Source organism: Chiroxiphia lanceolata, chromosome 10 (assembly GCF_009829145.1).
Source record: "Chiroxiphia lanceolata isolate bChiLan1 chromosome 10, bChiLan1.pri, whole genome shotgun sequence".
Classification (NCBI taxonomy): Eukaryota; Metazoa; Chordata; class Aves; order Passeriformes; family Pipridae; genus Chiroxiphia; species Chiroxiphia lanceolata.
In genome coordinates this window covers 23,144,037-23,158,470 of record NC_045646.1, presented here as the reverse complement: position 1 = coordinate 23,158,470, position 14,434 = coordinate 23,144,037, and the positions used below count along the sequence as shown (strand labels likewise).

General features: G+C 42.3%; 1 protein-coding gene across 7 annotated transcripts in view; it reads left to right on the top strand.

Annotated features, from left to right (window-relative positions):
* Nucleotides 1-14,434, top strand: part of IWS1 (interacts with SUPT6H, CTD assembly factor 1) — a 28,097-nt gene that overhangs the window by 11,757 nt on the left and 1,906 nt on the right. For 2 of the 7 annotated variants that reach the window (XM_032697333.1, XM_032697336.1), the window contains 12 exons: nt 3,272-3,944; nt 4,508-4,712; nt 4,956-5,013; nt 5,302-5,402; nt 6,018-6,168; nt 7,471-7,553; nt 7,841-7,970; nt 8,675-8,792; nt 9,492-9,603; nt 9,790-9,846; nt 10,031-10,142; nt 12,400-12,807. In XM_032697333.1, coding sequence (XP_032553224.1) covers nt 3,272-3,944; nt 4,508-4,712; nt 4,956-5,013; nt 5,302-5,402; nt 6,018-6,168; nt 7,471-7,553; nt 7,841-7,970; nt 8,675-8,792; nt 9,492-9,603; nt 9,790-9,846; nt 10,031-10,142; nt 12,400-12,531 — 1,932 coding nt within the window. In that variant the 3' untranslated portion in view covers nt 12,532-12,807. Of the gene's footprint in view, nt 1-3,271; nt 3,945-4,504; nt 4,713-4,955; nt 5,014-5,301; nt 5,403-6,017; nt 6,169-7,470; nt 7,554-7,840; nt 7,971-8,674; nt 8,793-9,491; nt 9,604-9,789; nt 9,847-10,030; nt 10,143-12,399; nt 12,808-14,434 lie in introns of those variants that run through there. The other 5 variants (XM_032697337.1, XM_032697334.1, XM_032697338.1 and 2 more) reach the window with 3 other exon arrangements.

The window sequence follows — 14,434 nt, the reverse complement described above, 5'->3', positions numbered from 1 at the left end:
CTGGAATTTTTTATTTAGAAGGATAACACTGTAAATTTGATTTTTGATGTATTCCTTATTTTATACTGTACTAAAGCCTCATGTTACAGAATTCTTTCAGTTAAAAAAAACAAAACTAAGGACATCTCAATTAAAATGTTTATAGATAAAGAGGAGGAAGAAAAGAAAGTAAAGGAATTAGAGAAAAATGCAGTAGTGGTTACCTGAGACCTACTTGATTTTGTGGATGTCTAATCTTTTAATTATTTGGAAAAGAAAAACTAGAAAACTCCAAAATTACATACTTGATTTCTTTGAAAACGCTTTTTAGAGACGACCTAGTAAATTAAAAAAGGGGAGGGGAAGCCTATCAGACATATCCAGTAGCATTTAGTCATTTTACTGTGAAGATGCATGCACTCTTGATATCAGTTACATTCCAAAACATTCTGAGTCACGAATCGTGTGCAGAAGCCCTTTGCACTGCGGGCCGTGGGCAGGGCCTGGCTGTGCTGGGGCTCAGCTCTGCTGCAGAAGGTGCTGAGCTGTGTTGGTGCTGGGCTGGGGCAGTGTGTCACCTCTGCAGGGCTGGCTGAGCTCCCTGGTGGGGCAGCCCTGCCCGAGCTCCCCCCAGCAGGGCTGGAGCAGGTGGTGCCCCTGTGCCCAGGGAGTGGAGGGACACCCTGGTACCTCAGCTGTGGCTTTGCTAGTGCAGCACATGGAGCTGCTGGAACCTCTGGGCTTCTGTGTAACCACAGTGGGAGCTGGTCAGCTGTGGGGCTGCTCTGCCTCCCCAAACATCTTCCTTCTCACTCCTTGTCAGTTTGCAGTAACAAGATTAGAAGTTCACTGTCTTGTCAAGTGCTTCTGTAATAATACTCTATAATTATAATGTCTTCTCACCAAGTCTTTGTGATTTAGTAATTTATTCTGAACAGGTGGTTATATAACCTGCAGCCACACTTCTGACCTTAGAAATATCAGAAATCTTTACTGATACTAGTTGCTTTTAGTTTCGTTTAGTTTTTCACAAAGAATCTCTAAACTGGCAGTCAGGAAGGTGATGAACCTAATACCTTTAACAGGGGTATTTGAATTAATTTCCTTGGGTTTGTTTAGCAAAATGTCTTATTACTGCTGACATAATTATCAGTACTATTCACCATCTGACATTGAGAGAAGACAGACAAACCCACCAAAATTAAATGGTAGGAAAACAAGGATTAAAGAAATTTTGTTACTATAGACATCAATTTCAGCGTAGATCTCTACATTTCAGTACTTCTTAGTGACCTTACCTGTAACCTTATCTGTAACTGCTGTGAAATCTTGAGTTTCCTGTTCTGTTCCCAGCTGCAATTTTCTTTAATCTCAAGTAATAGTCAGGGAAAATCTGTCACATGTACCTGTGATTGGTTTATGTGGGAGATACAGGAGAGGGCAATCAAAGTGATTTTTTGGTAAGGAAATAAAAGTAGTAAATAAAATTCTGTAACAAGCTGAGAGTTCAGTGTGTTTGGTCATCCTCAGTTCTGTAACTTCTTAGTCTTCCTATTTAATTATTTAAAATTCCAAATTCAGGTTTTAACAGAACCATGTTTCCTTTCTGTGAGGAGGAAGGAGAAGTACTGGATAATACCAGCGGGATTCAAAAGATGCATCGCTGTAGAAACAGGAACAAGCAGCAAGAGAAACAGCTCAGACTGTCCCAGCAGCTGTTTGTAGTTAGCATTAAGTAACGTGGAAATAGTGAAGTTGTATTTGAAGTGCATGTTTTAAAATTGCATAGTCCCGGGGTTTTTTCATTGTGCAGTAACTTTCTGTTAGTCATTTTGCATGAATTCAGAAGATCTTTAGCAAGTGCTAGCCAAGGGAATAAATGCATAAGGTCCAAAGTCTTAAAAAGCAGTGCTGCTTGCCACTTAGAATGGTACTGGAGGGAGTAGTTCCTAAAAGCAATTAAAATTAGTTTTATTTAAAATTCCTCCTGAATCATGCATTTTAAAGATTAGCAGTGTTGTTTGTTTTAGAATAACTACACGTGCATTATTTTGTATGGCTCTGAATGTGAGAGTTGAATGACTATAGAAAATAAAAGTAGACAGAAAGTCTGTTTCCAAGGAAATTAAATTACAGACAAAAAAGATTTGGAAACAACAGGACATATGGGTCTTAAACAGGACAATAAAAACTCTGTTTCCTCCAAGTGGAAGGAGTTCATAGCTGGGACAAAATGAGCCCTGAGGAGTTGAGTTGGGTGTGCAGAAGAGAAGTTCCTGGTACAATATTGTTGTTTTCAGCTGAAAACAGGATTATGGTGACAGTGGCTGTGAGAGGTGTGCTGGGTTAATGGATTGGGTGTCCAAGAGCCTAATTGGTATTCTCAGGTAAATGCAAGGGAGATTTTTTCCCAAGTAGAAATTAGGTGTTGTAGGAAAGATAAAAGACAACGTTGTCAGTAGTTAGACTTGACAAGGTGGCTTGTGAAAGGTTCTTCCAAAAATGGAGCATGTGGCTCAGTATTTTTTGCTGTGTAGAAAGGACAAAGGATTGTGTTTCAGTTCTCAAGTTCTCAGATGGGTGCGTGGTTTATCTCCAGTGTGTGGATAAGCATGGGAACTGTCAGCTTAAGGGAGGCAAGTGTCAAATCTGTTCTTACATTCTTACACATTAAAACACAAAACTTGCTAACAATAATACTCTGAAAGGTCTGACTAAAACTTTATTCCTGTTTTTTGGTAGGCTTTTGGCCATGGCTTGTTCTTAAATAGGTTTCCTGGGCAAAGAAGGAACAGGCACTAGCTCTCTTGAGCTTCACTTGAAGCATAATGCATGTACAGCTTCAGTAAAATGTATTTCATATGGAAAATATCTACTTGAGATCTTAAGGAAAATAAAATGACAAATGCAAGGTACTGTTTCTTGCTTTGTTACCGAGGATCTGAACTAAACCATTTTGAAGGCCTGACCTTTTAAATAAAATACTAAACCTTTACCCTTGAGGAACTGCACCTATCTTGAACATGTTTATTTAAGTGGTTTTTAAATTCTGGTACCATTTCCAAAACATGATTGAGCTGCAGGGTAGACAAACTTCCATCGATCTCTTAATGTTTTTCTTGAGCTGAAGTATTTGATAGTATTTAATGCAAATTGTCTAATTATTTCTGTGTAGAAAGTATTTCAGTTTGCAGTATCTTGGAGGAAGGACAAGCAGAAATTCAGAACATCTTTTTCTTTACTTGTTAAGGTTTTTTTTGCTTAGTTGCCTGAGATTATTTTTCTGTTTCAGAATGAACACAGCGATGGAGAAGATGATGGGCAGGTGGGAGAGCCTCATATGACAGACTCTGAAAATGAAGATATCCCAAGGCAAAAGGACAGTGATTCAGATAACGAGGAGCCTCCAAATCACAACGTGAGTGATTCAGACAATGAAGCAGCTCACGGAGGGAAAGACAGTGATTCTGATACTGAGGACCATCCAAACCGGCCTTTAAGTGACTCTGAAAACGAGGAGGCCTTAAATCATCGAGCGAGTGACTCTGATAATGGAGACCCTCCCAGGGACCCCAGTAGTGATTTTGAAAACGAGGAACCACACAAGCAGCCGGGCAGCGACTCGGAGAGCGAGGAGCTCCAGAAGCAGCCGGGCAGCGACTCGGAGAGCGAGGAGCTCCGCAAGCGGCCGGGCAGCGACTCGGAGAGCGAGGATGTGGCCAGGCACAAACAGATAGAGTCTGAGGACAGCGATGGGGAGGACAGGAAGGAGGAGGTGCAGAATGACTCTCATCATTCGGATAATGAACATGTAAGGGAAGGATTTCAGGGCTCTGACAGTGAAGACGAAGCTCCTAAGAGACGTAAAATATCGGACAGCGATGAAGATGAGAAAGAGGAGGAGAAGACAGTGAAGAGGAAAACAGCCATACTTTCTGACAGCGAGGATGAGAGTGAGAAAACACGTAAGGAACTATACTGTGAAAATGTGCTGGAGACAGGCAGTGATGTGAAAGTAAATTCATTGTGTTCACGTGAATAAAGCATCTGAGTGAGAAACCATAAATCAGGTTTGGTTTTAGAGCAAAATTTTGTAGAGGCTGTTAGTCTAACTGCTTTGCTGTGTGAATATCTATCTCATACTTTTGAATAATAAGTAGGTGTAACAGAAGAGAAGACAGTAGTGGTCTTGCTTTATGCTGGCATCGGTTGTCGTGATAGTTTGTTATTTCTCTACTTTGTTGTTCTCTCTCTAGTCTTTTCCTGTGGGTTTTTTCTTATTTTCGTGTACTGAGGGTGAGAGTCAGATTTGAAATTACAATTTTTTATGGATAGATGTGGATAGATCTTTTATGGATAGATAAATAAATCCAGTTGCTGATTTAATTAAACAGAGTTTAGAATTGATATGCTTTTAAGAAATGGCAATGATTTTGTGTAGGAAGACTAGTCAGGGAATAGCTTTTTGAGAGTACCAGTTGTATCCTCTGTTACTGGGACATGTAGTAATGCTCCTCTCTGCTGGCAGCTGCAAAAAAGGTACGAATCCTTTCTGATGTGGAAGAATCAGATAGTGATGCTGCTTCAGAGAAGTCTGACAAAAGGAAGAAAAACATTGTATCGGATAGTGAGGAGGAGGAAGAAGAAGAAGAAGAAAGAAAAGAAAATGCTGGGAAGAAGAAAGAAGAGAAAGATCTGTTTGGCAGTGACAGTGAATCTGGAAATGAACAAGAGTAAGTGCTTCTGGGACTGTGAATTCTTTCAGGGTGGCAGGTAGTGAGAGTGATGTTGAATGGAGAATGGATGAATCTCAACCAGAGAATGACTGTCCACCTTCATTGGAGGTGTGAAGAGGAAGGTCAGTAGCAGGAGGCAGAACGAAAGGGGGATCTCCACACCGTCGTTGGAGATGTTGCAGAAAAGGCACATCTCACTGTTGCCATCCAAATAGCTAAATGTTGCTGTTTCCTTCACAGGAACCTGATTGCAGATATATTTGGAGAATCTGGTGATGAGGAAGAGGAGGAATTTACAGTAAGTGTTATTGTGGATGTCTCCCGTTCACTTACTTGATCTTGAAGGGGGGAATTCTTATGCTGTACAAGATCAGGTTTGTATCTGCCGGACTCACTGGGGTAGTCTTGGGGTTAAATAATATTTACAGCTCTTCTCTTGGGAGAGATGTTGGTATAACAGTCACAGGTGGAATTAGAAAGACTTTGCTCTTCTTTCTAGATCCTCTGCAGACTTGTGAGTGTCAGGTGCCTGAGTAGATGCTCAGTCTTAATCCATACACTGATTTGCACTGTCTTTACCCATCAGGGTTTTAACCAGGAGGATTTGGAGGAAGAGAAGGGTGATGGAGACATGAAGGAGACAGCAGATGAATCAGACTCTGATGATAACATCAAAAGAGGGAAGCAGTAAGTCAGTGTGTTACATACTCATTTGTTAATGCAAGATTTTGGTGAAAGGGCTCCTCCAAAGACTGGCTGGAATTCTTAGCTTAGAAAGGTCTGGGACTGTATTTCTGCAGTGTTCTCATGAACTAGGACAAGGTCCTGTCCCAGCTTGTGCAGTTTGGTCAGTGGCAGTCCAGAGCAGATTACTTGTCCTGCTACTTCAGAGACAAGATTTCATAGCTCAAATCAAAACCTCAGTGAAATCAAACAAGCATTAGCAGTTCAGCCTTGGGGTCATAGGTGTGTTTTCTCTGCTGGTGCAAGACTTGCCATCAGCATGTTTTCAGTTTCCTTTCTGGCTGCTCCAGTAGCATCAGAGCAGTTTATGGCAGGTATAGGAAAGCTAAATGTTTGTCAGCTGCAGTGCCAACATGAGGACATTTTGAACCCTGAATATTAAATGTGTGCACATGTTGGCTGTTGCAGCAAGGTCCAGGGGCATCTTGGAGCCATTGGAGCCCTTTGCTAATTTTCCATTTTGCACACTGAGGATAACTAATTATCTCACAGGGACCTTGAGACATAGTGTTTGTACACGATGGAAATACAAAATTATCCAGCTCTCTCATATTTCAGCATGGACTTCATGTCAGATTTTGACATGATGCTCCAACGGAAGAAGAGTATGAGCGGCAAGCGCCGGCGGAACCGCGATGGTGGGACCTTCATCAGTGACGCAGACGACGTGGTCAGTGCCATGATTGTCAAGATGAATGAAGCTGCTGAGGTGAGTTTTCCAGGCTCCAAAGGCACCTTAAAATTCAGCTCCATTCTAAGGGAAAATCCTGTGATTGGTAAGATACAAAATTCTGGCTTGTGTTTAGGAGGAGTGATCTGTACACATCGGAAAGCTTTCAGTATCTGTATAACTGTTTAAATGTTATTTTACTGTTCTGAATTAAAACATTTATTCTGTTGAAATTTCGAGAGAATACTAATTTTAAAAATTAAAATCAGTTAATTTGCTCAACTTTGCTCAGCTGAGAGCAGCTGTTCTATAAAAAGGGATATAGACATGCTCTGTAAACTATGTGCAAGTGTATCAAACACTGAGAAAGGGACTGTGCATTAATTTCATTATATGATTACTGGCATATGTTGTACTTTGGTTATTTTTTCCTGAGAAGGACCCTTTTCTAAACTGAGTGACAGTGCTGTGGTAAATGACAGAGCAGCAGAATCATGGGAAGTTCTGCCTTGGCAGCCTGCCTTTTTCAAGGAGAAATGTTTAATATGTTACTGTGCAAGGTTTACTGGGGTCTTGCCTTCTGTCAGGTGTCTTCTGTTATTTTGTTGAGAAGCCATCAAATGAACAAACAGCACGGTGAAACACATTAAAATCAATTTGGGGGGATATAAGAACTTGAGAAAGAGGAAGTTCAAAAATAGCAATAACAAAAACATCTTCCTGAGAACAAGATCAGAAGGATAACGAGTTCAGGGGGACAGGGAGAGTGAGAAAGCATTCTGGGAGATAACTGAGACTTCCTTGGTCTTGGCAAGAAGGTCTTTCTTTGGACAAGATGACAGCCAGATGTTCAAATGAGGCAGTAAAGTTTAAAATACTGGAACATGAAGAGGGGAAGAGACACATTAGAAGAATCTCCTCCCTTGCAATAAAAAAACCATTGTGCAGAAAGAGCCTTCAGTGGATTAAGATGAGGAGAAAGGAATTACCACAGCAATCTGTTGATTGCAGTGGATTTTCCAGATATGGGAGCCAAGTACTGAACAGATAAGTGACAGTAATGCCTTGGATGACAGTAATTTTGGAACCCACAGCTGAAGTGAATATATGTGTTCTCCCTTCCCGTTGTTCTGGTTTTCAGGTGAGGTTTTACTAACAGAGTGTTGAGGTTATCTGTGCATAGCATGGAGAACTCTGCAGACCTCCAGTTATTGCAGTCAGTTGAAGTCATGAAGTGGGGAAAAAAAATGTAAATTTAGGGGACACTCCTAATGTGATACTTTTAAGGAAAATGTTGACTAAAGTGTGATTAACTTGTGCTGATTCTTCAACTCCCTACAGGAGGATCGACAGCTGAATACACAAAAGAAACCAGCACTAAAGAAATTAACTTTGCTACCAACTGTAGTTATGCATCTTAAAAAGTGAGTTGTTATTTTTCCAGTTAATTATAACCTTGGGGAATATTCAGAATCTGTTAGATTTCACGGAGTGACACTGCAGCTCTACAGAATATGCAGTAAAGCAGATTTTTTTCTTCCAAGTAAATGTTGGAGCTTGGTAACCTCAAAAACCTAAACTTACATGTGATTTTTGCTTGTTAATTTAACATGAAACAAACTCAAATGCACTATTGTGCTTAAGGAACACATCCACATCTTAAGATTTTGTTATATTACATGACTCTGGGGCTTCTCTTTAAACTTTCTAGGCAGGACCTCAAAGAAACTTTCATCGATAGTGGTGTTATGTCTGCCATCAAAGAGTGGCTTTCTCCTCTTCCAGACCGAAGTCTGCCAGCACTAAAGATACGGGAGGAGCTTCTGAAGATCCTGCAAGAGGTTTGGAACTGATTTTTAACATTTGATTCGTGGCTTCTCCGTGGTTTTATAGTCACGTGCTTTAGGGAAATGTTTGGTGATAAATGAACTGCCAGTGGGCTGTGCAGTGAAACACACAGGGAAGCAAACTGCAGGACAGATATACAAACTGCAGTTTGTATAAAAGAATTTAGATGATTTAGCCCTGCCTGCCTGTTTCAGGTTTATAGGCAAAGTTTAGTGAAGAGTCATTTGCTGCGTTTCCCTGAAGTTTTTTCTCTCGTGGTCCCTTCCTTTTCCAGCCTGTTAAAGTGTGCAGTGCCCAGGAAGGCCTGTCACACTCAGTGTAGGCTGTCAGTGTCTGTAGCTAAGCTGATTGCCTGAGTGCTTTTGCCTCCTAACTTGTTATTTTTATAGAGTGAATGCTTTGAAGGGAGTAACTCAGTTTTGGGGTAGTGTAAGCTAAAGAGCATTTGGAGTAAAAAAGTTCTGGAAACCTACTTCATTTTGTGTATGAACCCAAGAATGTTAAGGCAGATTTCTAGTTTCTGGTGTTTGACACTTTAAACTTTTTGGTGTTTGACACTTGTCTAGTGGGACAATGAAAAAGATAAAATTTTTGAGCTTATTGTGAAGGTGAGTTTTGGTCTTTTTGTGAAGTTCAGTGATGCCAATAATGTTCAGACATAATTTCTTGCTATTTTCTGACTTTTCCTACCCTGCAGCTGCCCAGTGTGAGCCAAGAGACCCTGAAGCACAGTGGGATTGGACGGGCTGTGATGTATCTCTACAAACACCCCAAAGAGTCGAGACCCAACAAGGACATGGCAGGGAAGCTGATCAGTATGTAGACCTGTCTTCACTTTGTGTTGCTGAGATTGGAATCTCTGCATCAATCTCTAGTGCACACTTTTTGCTGTTGTCTGTAGTGGAATTGATTCTGCCCTGTAGGAACCTCATTGATCTGTTCCATCACTTTGTAGAGCTCTTAACAGACACTGTTACATGAAATAAACAGGACAAGGTGCATGCAGAAGTTTGTTCTTGTCCTAAGTCAGATGACATTTATTTGCCCCGGTCCTCTCTTGGTTTGTTGTCCAGACCCTGATGTATGTGCTGCAAAGGCAGGAGGGTGCTGCCAGAGGGCTGTTTATTCCATGGACTTCACAGAGGAGTTGGCTGACTGAGAGTTTACCACTGGAGTGGCTGCAGACTGAGGATGAACTTACGTTCTTTAGGAACTCTTCTGCATATTTCTGAAATAGCATCTTGGTGTGCAGGAGCTCCTGACACTGAGTATTCTGAGAGCTCAGAGGGATTCCAAAAGAACAGGCAACAGCAAGACTTCAGGGATGAAAGCTCTTGCTTACTGTCCCCAAGGCTGGATTTCCATGGAGTATTAAGGGCTCAAATCATTTGTTTGGTTGAAAGGAAGCACAAATACTTGCTGTAAACTTTGAAAGCTGTACTTGGATCACCGGGATGGTTTGAGAGAAACTTCAGAGGCCTGGCCATTGTGTTAACCAGTTATTTTTTTAATAGATGAATGGTCTCGACCCATCTTTGGCCTTACCTCAAACTACAAAGGCATGACCAGAGAAGAGAGGGAACAGAGAGATTTGGAACAGATGCCTCATCGAAGGAAACTGAGCAGGTGGGAGTAGCAGGCAGAAACACGAAATCCTTCTTTCTAAGACTCCATCAAGAAAAATGTTGCATAAATATTAAGGAAACAGAAGGATAATAAGTTATGACCTCTCTTTCCTTTTACCACACTTTGTTTTTTAAAATTTGTCTTTCTCTGTGTATAGATGCTTAAAAACACTTGTTTCTCTTGCAGCTCTGGTGGGCAGACTCCCCGCAGAGACCTGGAGAAAGTGTTAACTGGAGAGGAAAAGTAGGTTGGGGTTTTTTTCAAAAAAAATTGATTTAAGTGTTTTGGTGGTGCTACCAATATGGAAATTGCATGGAGGTTTTAGAGGCAGTGGCATGCAGTGTGTTTCAGAGGAGAACACACTGCATTGCTGTACTTCTTTCAGGATAAGATTTGTCCATAACAGTCACATCCTTTTTTCCTGCAGGGCTCTCAGGCCCGGGGATCCCGGGTTCTGTGCCCGTGCGAGGGTGCCCATGCCCTCCAACAAGGACTATGTGGTCAGGCCAAAGTGGAACGTGGAGATGGAGTCCTCCAGGGTAAGCACTGGCATTCTCCTGGTGACTGTCCTAAGCCTGGGGGTCTGTCACTGTATTGCCATGCACAGCCAGGTAGTTCTTTTAAGGGGCTCTTCTGATGGGAGTAGACAGTAAGTTCTCTGTCGAGTGGGCTGTTCTAAGCTAATCAAATGCTTTCACTCAGGTTTCATTGCTTCTCTGACAAGAGATTTTTGAGATAACTGTTGTAGAGTTTCCCTCTTGGCTGAGAATCTGATCACAGGCCTCTTGCTTTAGAGCATTCTGACCTAAACCTGCAGTTCAATACCTCTGTCACTGCACTGTTATTTTTATATCTCTCCCCAGAACATTATCATGTTCTGATAATCCAGTTTGGGAAACCTTCGAGGTTTTGGTAAACTTGAATAGCTTCAGTGGAGGCCTTTGTGTTGCTTTCTGTGGTTCATCCATCTGCCTTGTACAGTTTCAGTTAAAAGGGGTGTACGTGGTAGAGTATGTGTAAGTGGAAGAAGTAACAATTGCTGTGCTTGCTGCTGTTCTCTCTCCTTCTGTGCATTAATTGAGATGTTGTTTCTAGCCCGGGACTATTAAGAGAGGTATTAGTCGCTTGGAAAAGCACAAGAGACGGTTTGCTGAACAGAAACGACTCAGCAAAGTGCATCGGGCCATCAAGTTCAGCATTGAAGGCAACAGGATGCCCCTGTAGCCATGCCACTGCCTTCCCAAGTTGGAGAGGTATCCCTCGAGGGAGGTGTGAACAGTGCATGTGCTTCAGCTGTTGGCAGTTTGCACATGCAGGACAGCAGTGTGTACACCCTAACCTAAACCTGGAAAACTCTCCTTGTATTCTCTCGTGTCTGTACTGTGACCTACAGGGCAACTTGTACAGGAGAAAACAGGCTGTAGCACATAACACCTGCCATGGCACCTGCCTGCACAGCGTCAGGGTACCCAAATGACAGGTGTCCAGTGAAAATACCTGTGCTCAGTACCAGCTTTGCACCACCTCTGGTTTTAAGTGCTGTTCTGACACAACTGGGTTTTCCAGGTTTACCTGAACCGACACATGGGAATTTTTAGCCCTTGGTACAGAACCTCGTGTCACTGCACACCAACATCTGTGGCTGATCTTTGAGGGGGGCACAGGGAGGTGTTTTTCACACCTCTTTCAAGGAAGTAGAGTGATGTGATAGTGTGAAGAGACTTTAGGAGTGGTTGATGGGAGGCAGAGAATGAGACCGGGGGAGAAGAAACGCCCCACTGTGAGTGTGGGGTGGGAGAACATGCATCAGTGTGGGAATTGTTTTGACAATTCCTGGTCTGCATTTCAGTGCTTTGAGCAGAGCTGCCACAAGCTGACAGTGACAGGAAGAGATGAGCACAAGTGATAGATAACTGTTGAGTTTAAGCTTCATATTTATTTGTTTAAAAAAAATATTTTCTTAAAAATCACTGTGAAACTTCAGCTATAATTTCAATGAGTAGTGAACAGTTTTATGAATAAAGTTTATTTAAAATCAGTGTGTCAGGGGCACCTTCCTCAGCAATGGGAACAAGTTTCTAACGGATGTGTTTTGTCGGATACTATGTAGCATGTTTTGGATATCTCTGTTTCTCCTAAACTTAAAGGTGTGGCGTTTTCATTATTTATTATTTCTGTTGTCTAGTTAGGGGAAATTGCCTTCTAGGAAGTATGGGCTATGGCTTGGAAGGTCCTTGCTGTTTGTCTTCAGTGATGTTTGGTTACAGCATCACTGTATTTAATCTGGGCAGAATAACTGCTGCACTGCCTGCTTTTCACTTGCAGTTCAAATACAGAGATGAGATGCAATAACTTATAAGAGCTTGTATGGTCAGCTTAGCGTTTCTCTGGCTTCTCCCTACACACTTTTCCCAGTAATCTCTTGCTTTATAAGGACTAATCCATGACCTTTAAAGTAAATGGCAGTTTGGAAATGCTGTGTCAGCCTCAGTCACAGTGTATCCATGTCTGAACTCCCCCAGGAAGCCCTTTTGGGTGACAGGGGTGCACTGTGGTTCTGACACACCTCCAGCCACTAGAGAGAAAACCTGCAAACTGCAGCCAGCAAACAGGGTGATGGCTGAGTGCCTCTGCCTCCACCCGGGCCATGCAGATCCTGGGGGAGGCCTTTCCCCACTCTGGGGAGGGACAGATCCACCAGCCAGGCCCAGGTGGGACCTCGCATGCGCCGCTTGCCTTGGACCTCTGGGACCTCTGCTTTTTTTTCCGTGGTAATTATTAGTTTTATTTTTTAAGTTCCAGGGGACCTCTAAGAAAGGGGTGAGTCGACTGGACAAACAGATGCGGAAATTCACAGATATCAGGAAAAAAAGCAGATCGGCCCATGCAGTGAAAATCAGCATTGAGGGTAATAAGATGCCATTGTGACCCTTCACAGAATGCTCCATGAGCTCTGCTGTCAGACAGTGCACCCACAGACTCTTTGGAGACCTTTAAATTTTTTTACAACTTGTTTGGGGTTTTTTTAAGTGAATCTTTGAGTTGTTGGTTCAGGTTCTGGTAGAAGATGTTGTCTGAGGACTGTGAATATGAAGACTTCTTTCTCCTGATAGTATTTAACTGGCCCTATCATGTCCTTTGTACAGATCATGTATTTGTTGTATTGCAACACTTCAGACAATAAAACATCTTCTGTTTTTTTGGGCTGCTTGTTGATTACTCAGGGGAAGGTATGCACAGACCACCTTGGATGTGGAAAAGCCGTGAATGGTTAATTTTCTGTTCAGAGTTGTCCAGTTCCTCTTTATTCAGTGATTTATTAATCAGTTATTATGTCTTTGGAGATCTACATGTATTGCTTTTGATTAGAAATACTGACCATTTTCCACACAAAGGATTTTATTTTTCATGAAGACTGATGTAAAGTTCAGGAAAGCCCAGCAGACCAACCACTAAAAATTCCAGCAGTTTCCAGCTAAAATGTTTCTGTAGCTCACTAGTGACTTTGCAAAAGGTTTGTTTTACCAGTGGGAAGGAGAAGAAGGTTCCTGTCTCTGTGTTAGGGGGGATCATGCTGCTATTTGTTTGTCCCTGCAGCTACAGAACAACAGCAGAGCAACATCTGGTCATGTTGCTTCTTTGCCTTTACCTCCACAAATGGTTGTCTCTGCTGAGCTTGCCTACAAGAAGAGGACTCTCCTCCTTGCAGGGATAACTGGCAGTTGGAATTCCTTCAGTAAGAAAGTTGCCTTCCTTCCAGAGGAGCGGAGCCTGTTTGCTGTAATGTGTGTTCTGTAATTCTGGGACTTCTCTGAGGTGGGGATTATGGTGTTTGGGTGAGTTACTGCTGGCACTGGTAATGGGTGAATGCAAGAGTGTGGAGAGTCCCATGTTGATGTGGCCCTGTGAGACTGGAGGGAGTGAAGTAACACAGAGCTGAGTGCTGGGACACCAACGTCAGGAGGAGGATGCCTGTGCTGGCTGGGGCACGAGAGGGATTCTGCTCCTAAGACAACTTCACCTGCTCTCCCCAGGTATGTGTATGCTGCAGTAACCACCTCAGGGGTGTGTTTTTAGCATGCTGAGACCTTCAGGGATTTGTGGGTTTTTCCAATTTTAGTTAAGAATTTATTGAAAGCCAGGGCTTTCCTTACTGCCATAGTGGCAGGTGCAGCTGTGAAGAACAAGGAAACTGCAGAGCTGTTCATAGCCAGGGTCTGTTTGGCCCTAAAAGTCCAATAGATTCTTTTTTCTTCCCTCAATTTTATTTTTTTTTGCAGTTCTGGTGCTTCAGTCTAGTCTTCTAGTCACTGGGGGCTCGGGGCTACTTTTAAATCCTAGGAGATGTTTCATTGAGGTACTGGGCTTGGTGGTCTTGTGCAAAGCCTAATTCAAATTCTTCCTATCAACATTCATCATAATAGCTCAACACCGTGTGTTTTCTGAGGCAAACAGAAGGGTTCTGTTTCTTGTGGAATGGTAACAATGGAGTGTGCTGGGGGGTTGTAATTAAAACATCAGTCAGTTGTAGGAGAGGTCACAAAATCAAAACTTGACATGGATCACCTGTTGAGAATTTTAACTGCACAATCCTTTAATCTTCCTGGAGCTGGGTGGATTCCTGCTCGGTTTATGCCCAGTTCCAGAACTTCAGCACTGTCTGTCTCACAACTAGAGCCAGACACCACCACCCAAACTGCACTTGCTTTGCTAAGCACTGAATTTGTACAGAGAACTGAGTGTGCCTGTCTGTGATACGCAGGTGGGCCTGAGAAATGTAAAGCTTTTGCTTAAAAAAATCTTCCTGATAAGAATTTACATTAAGAAAAGT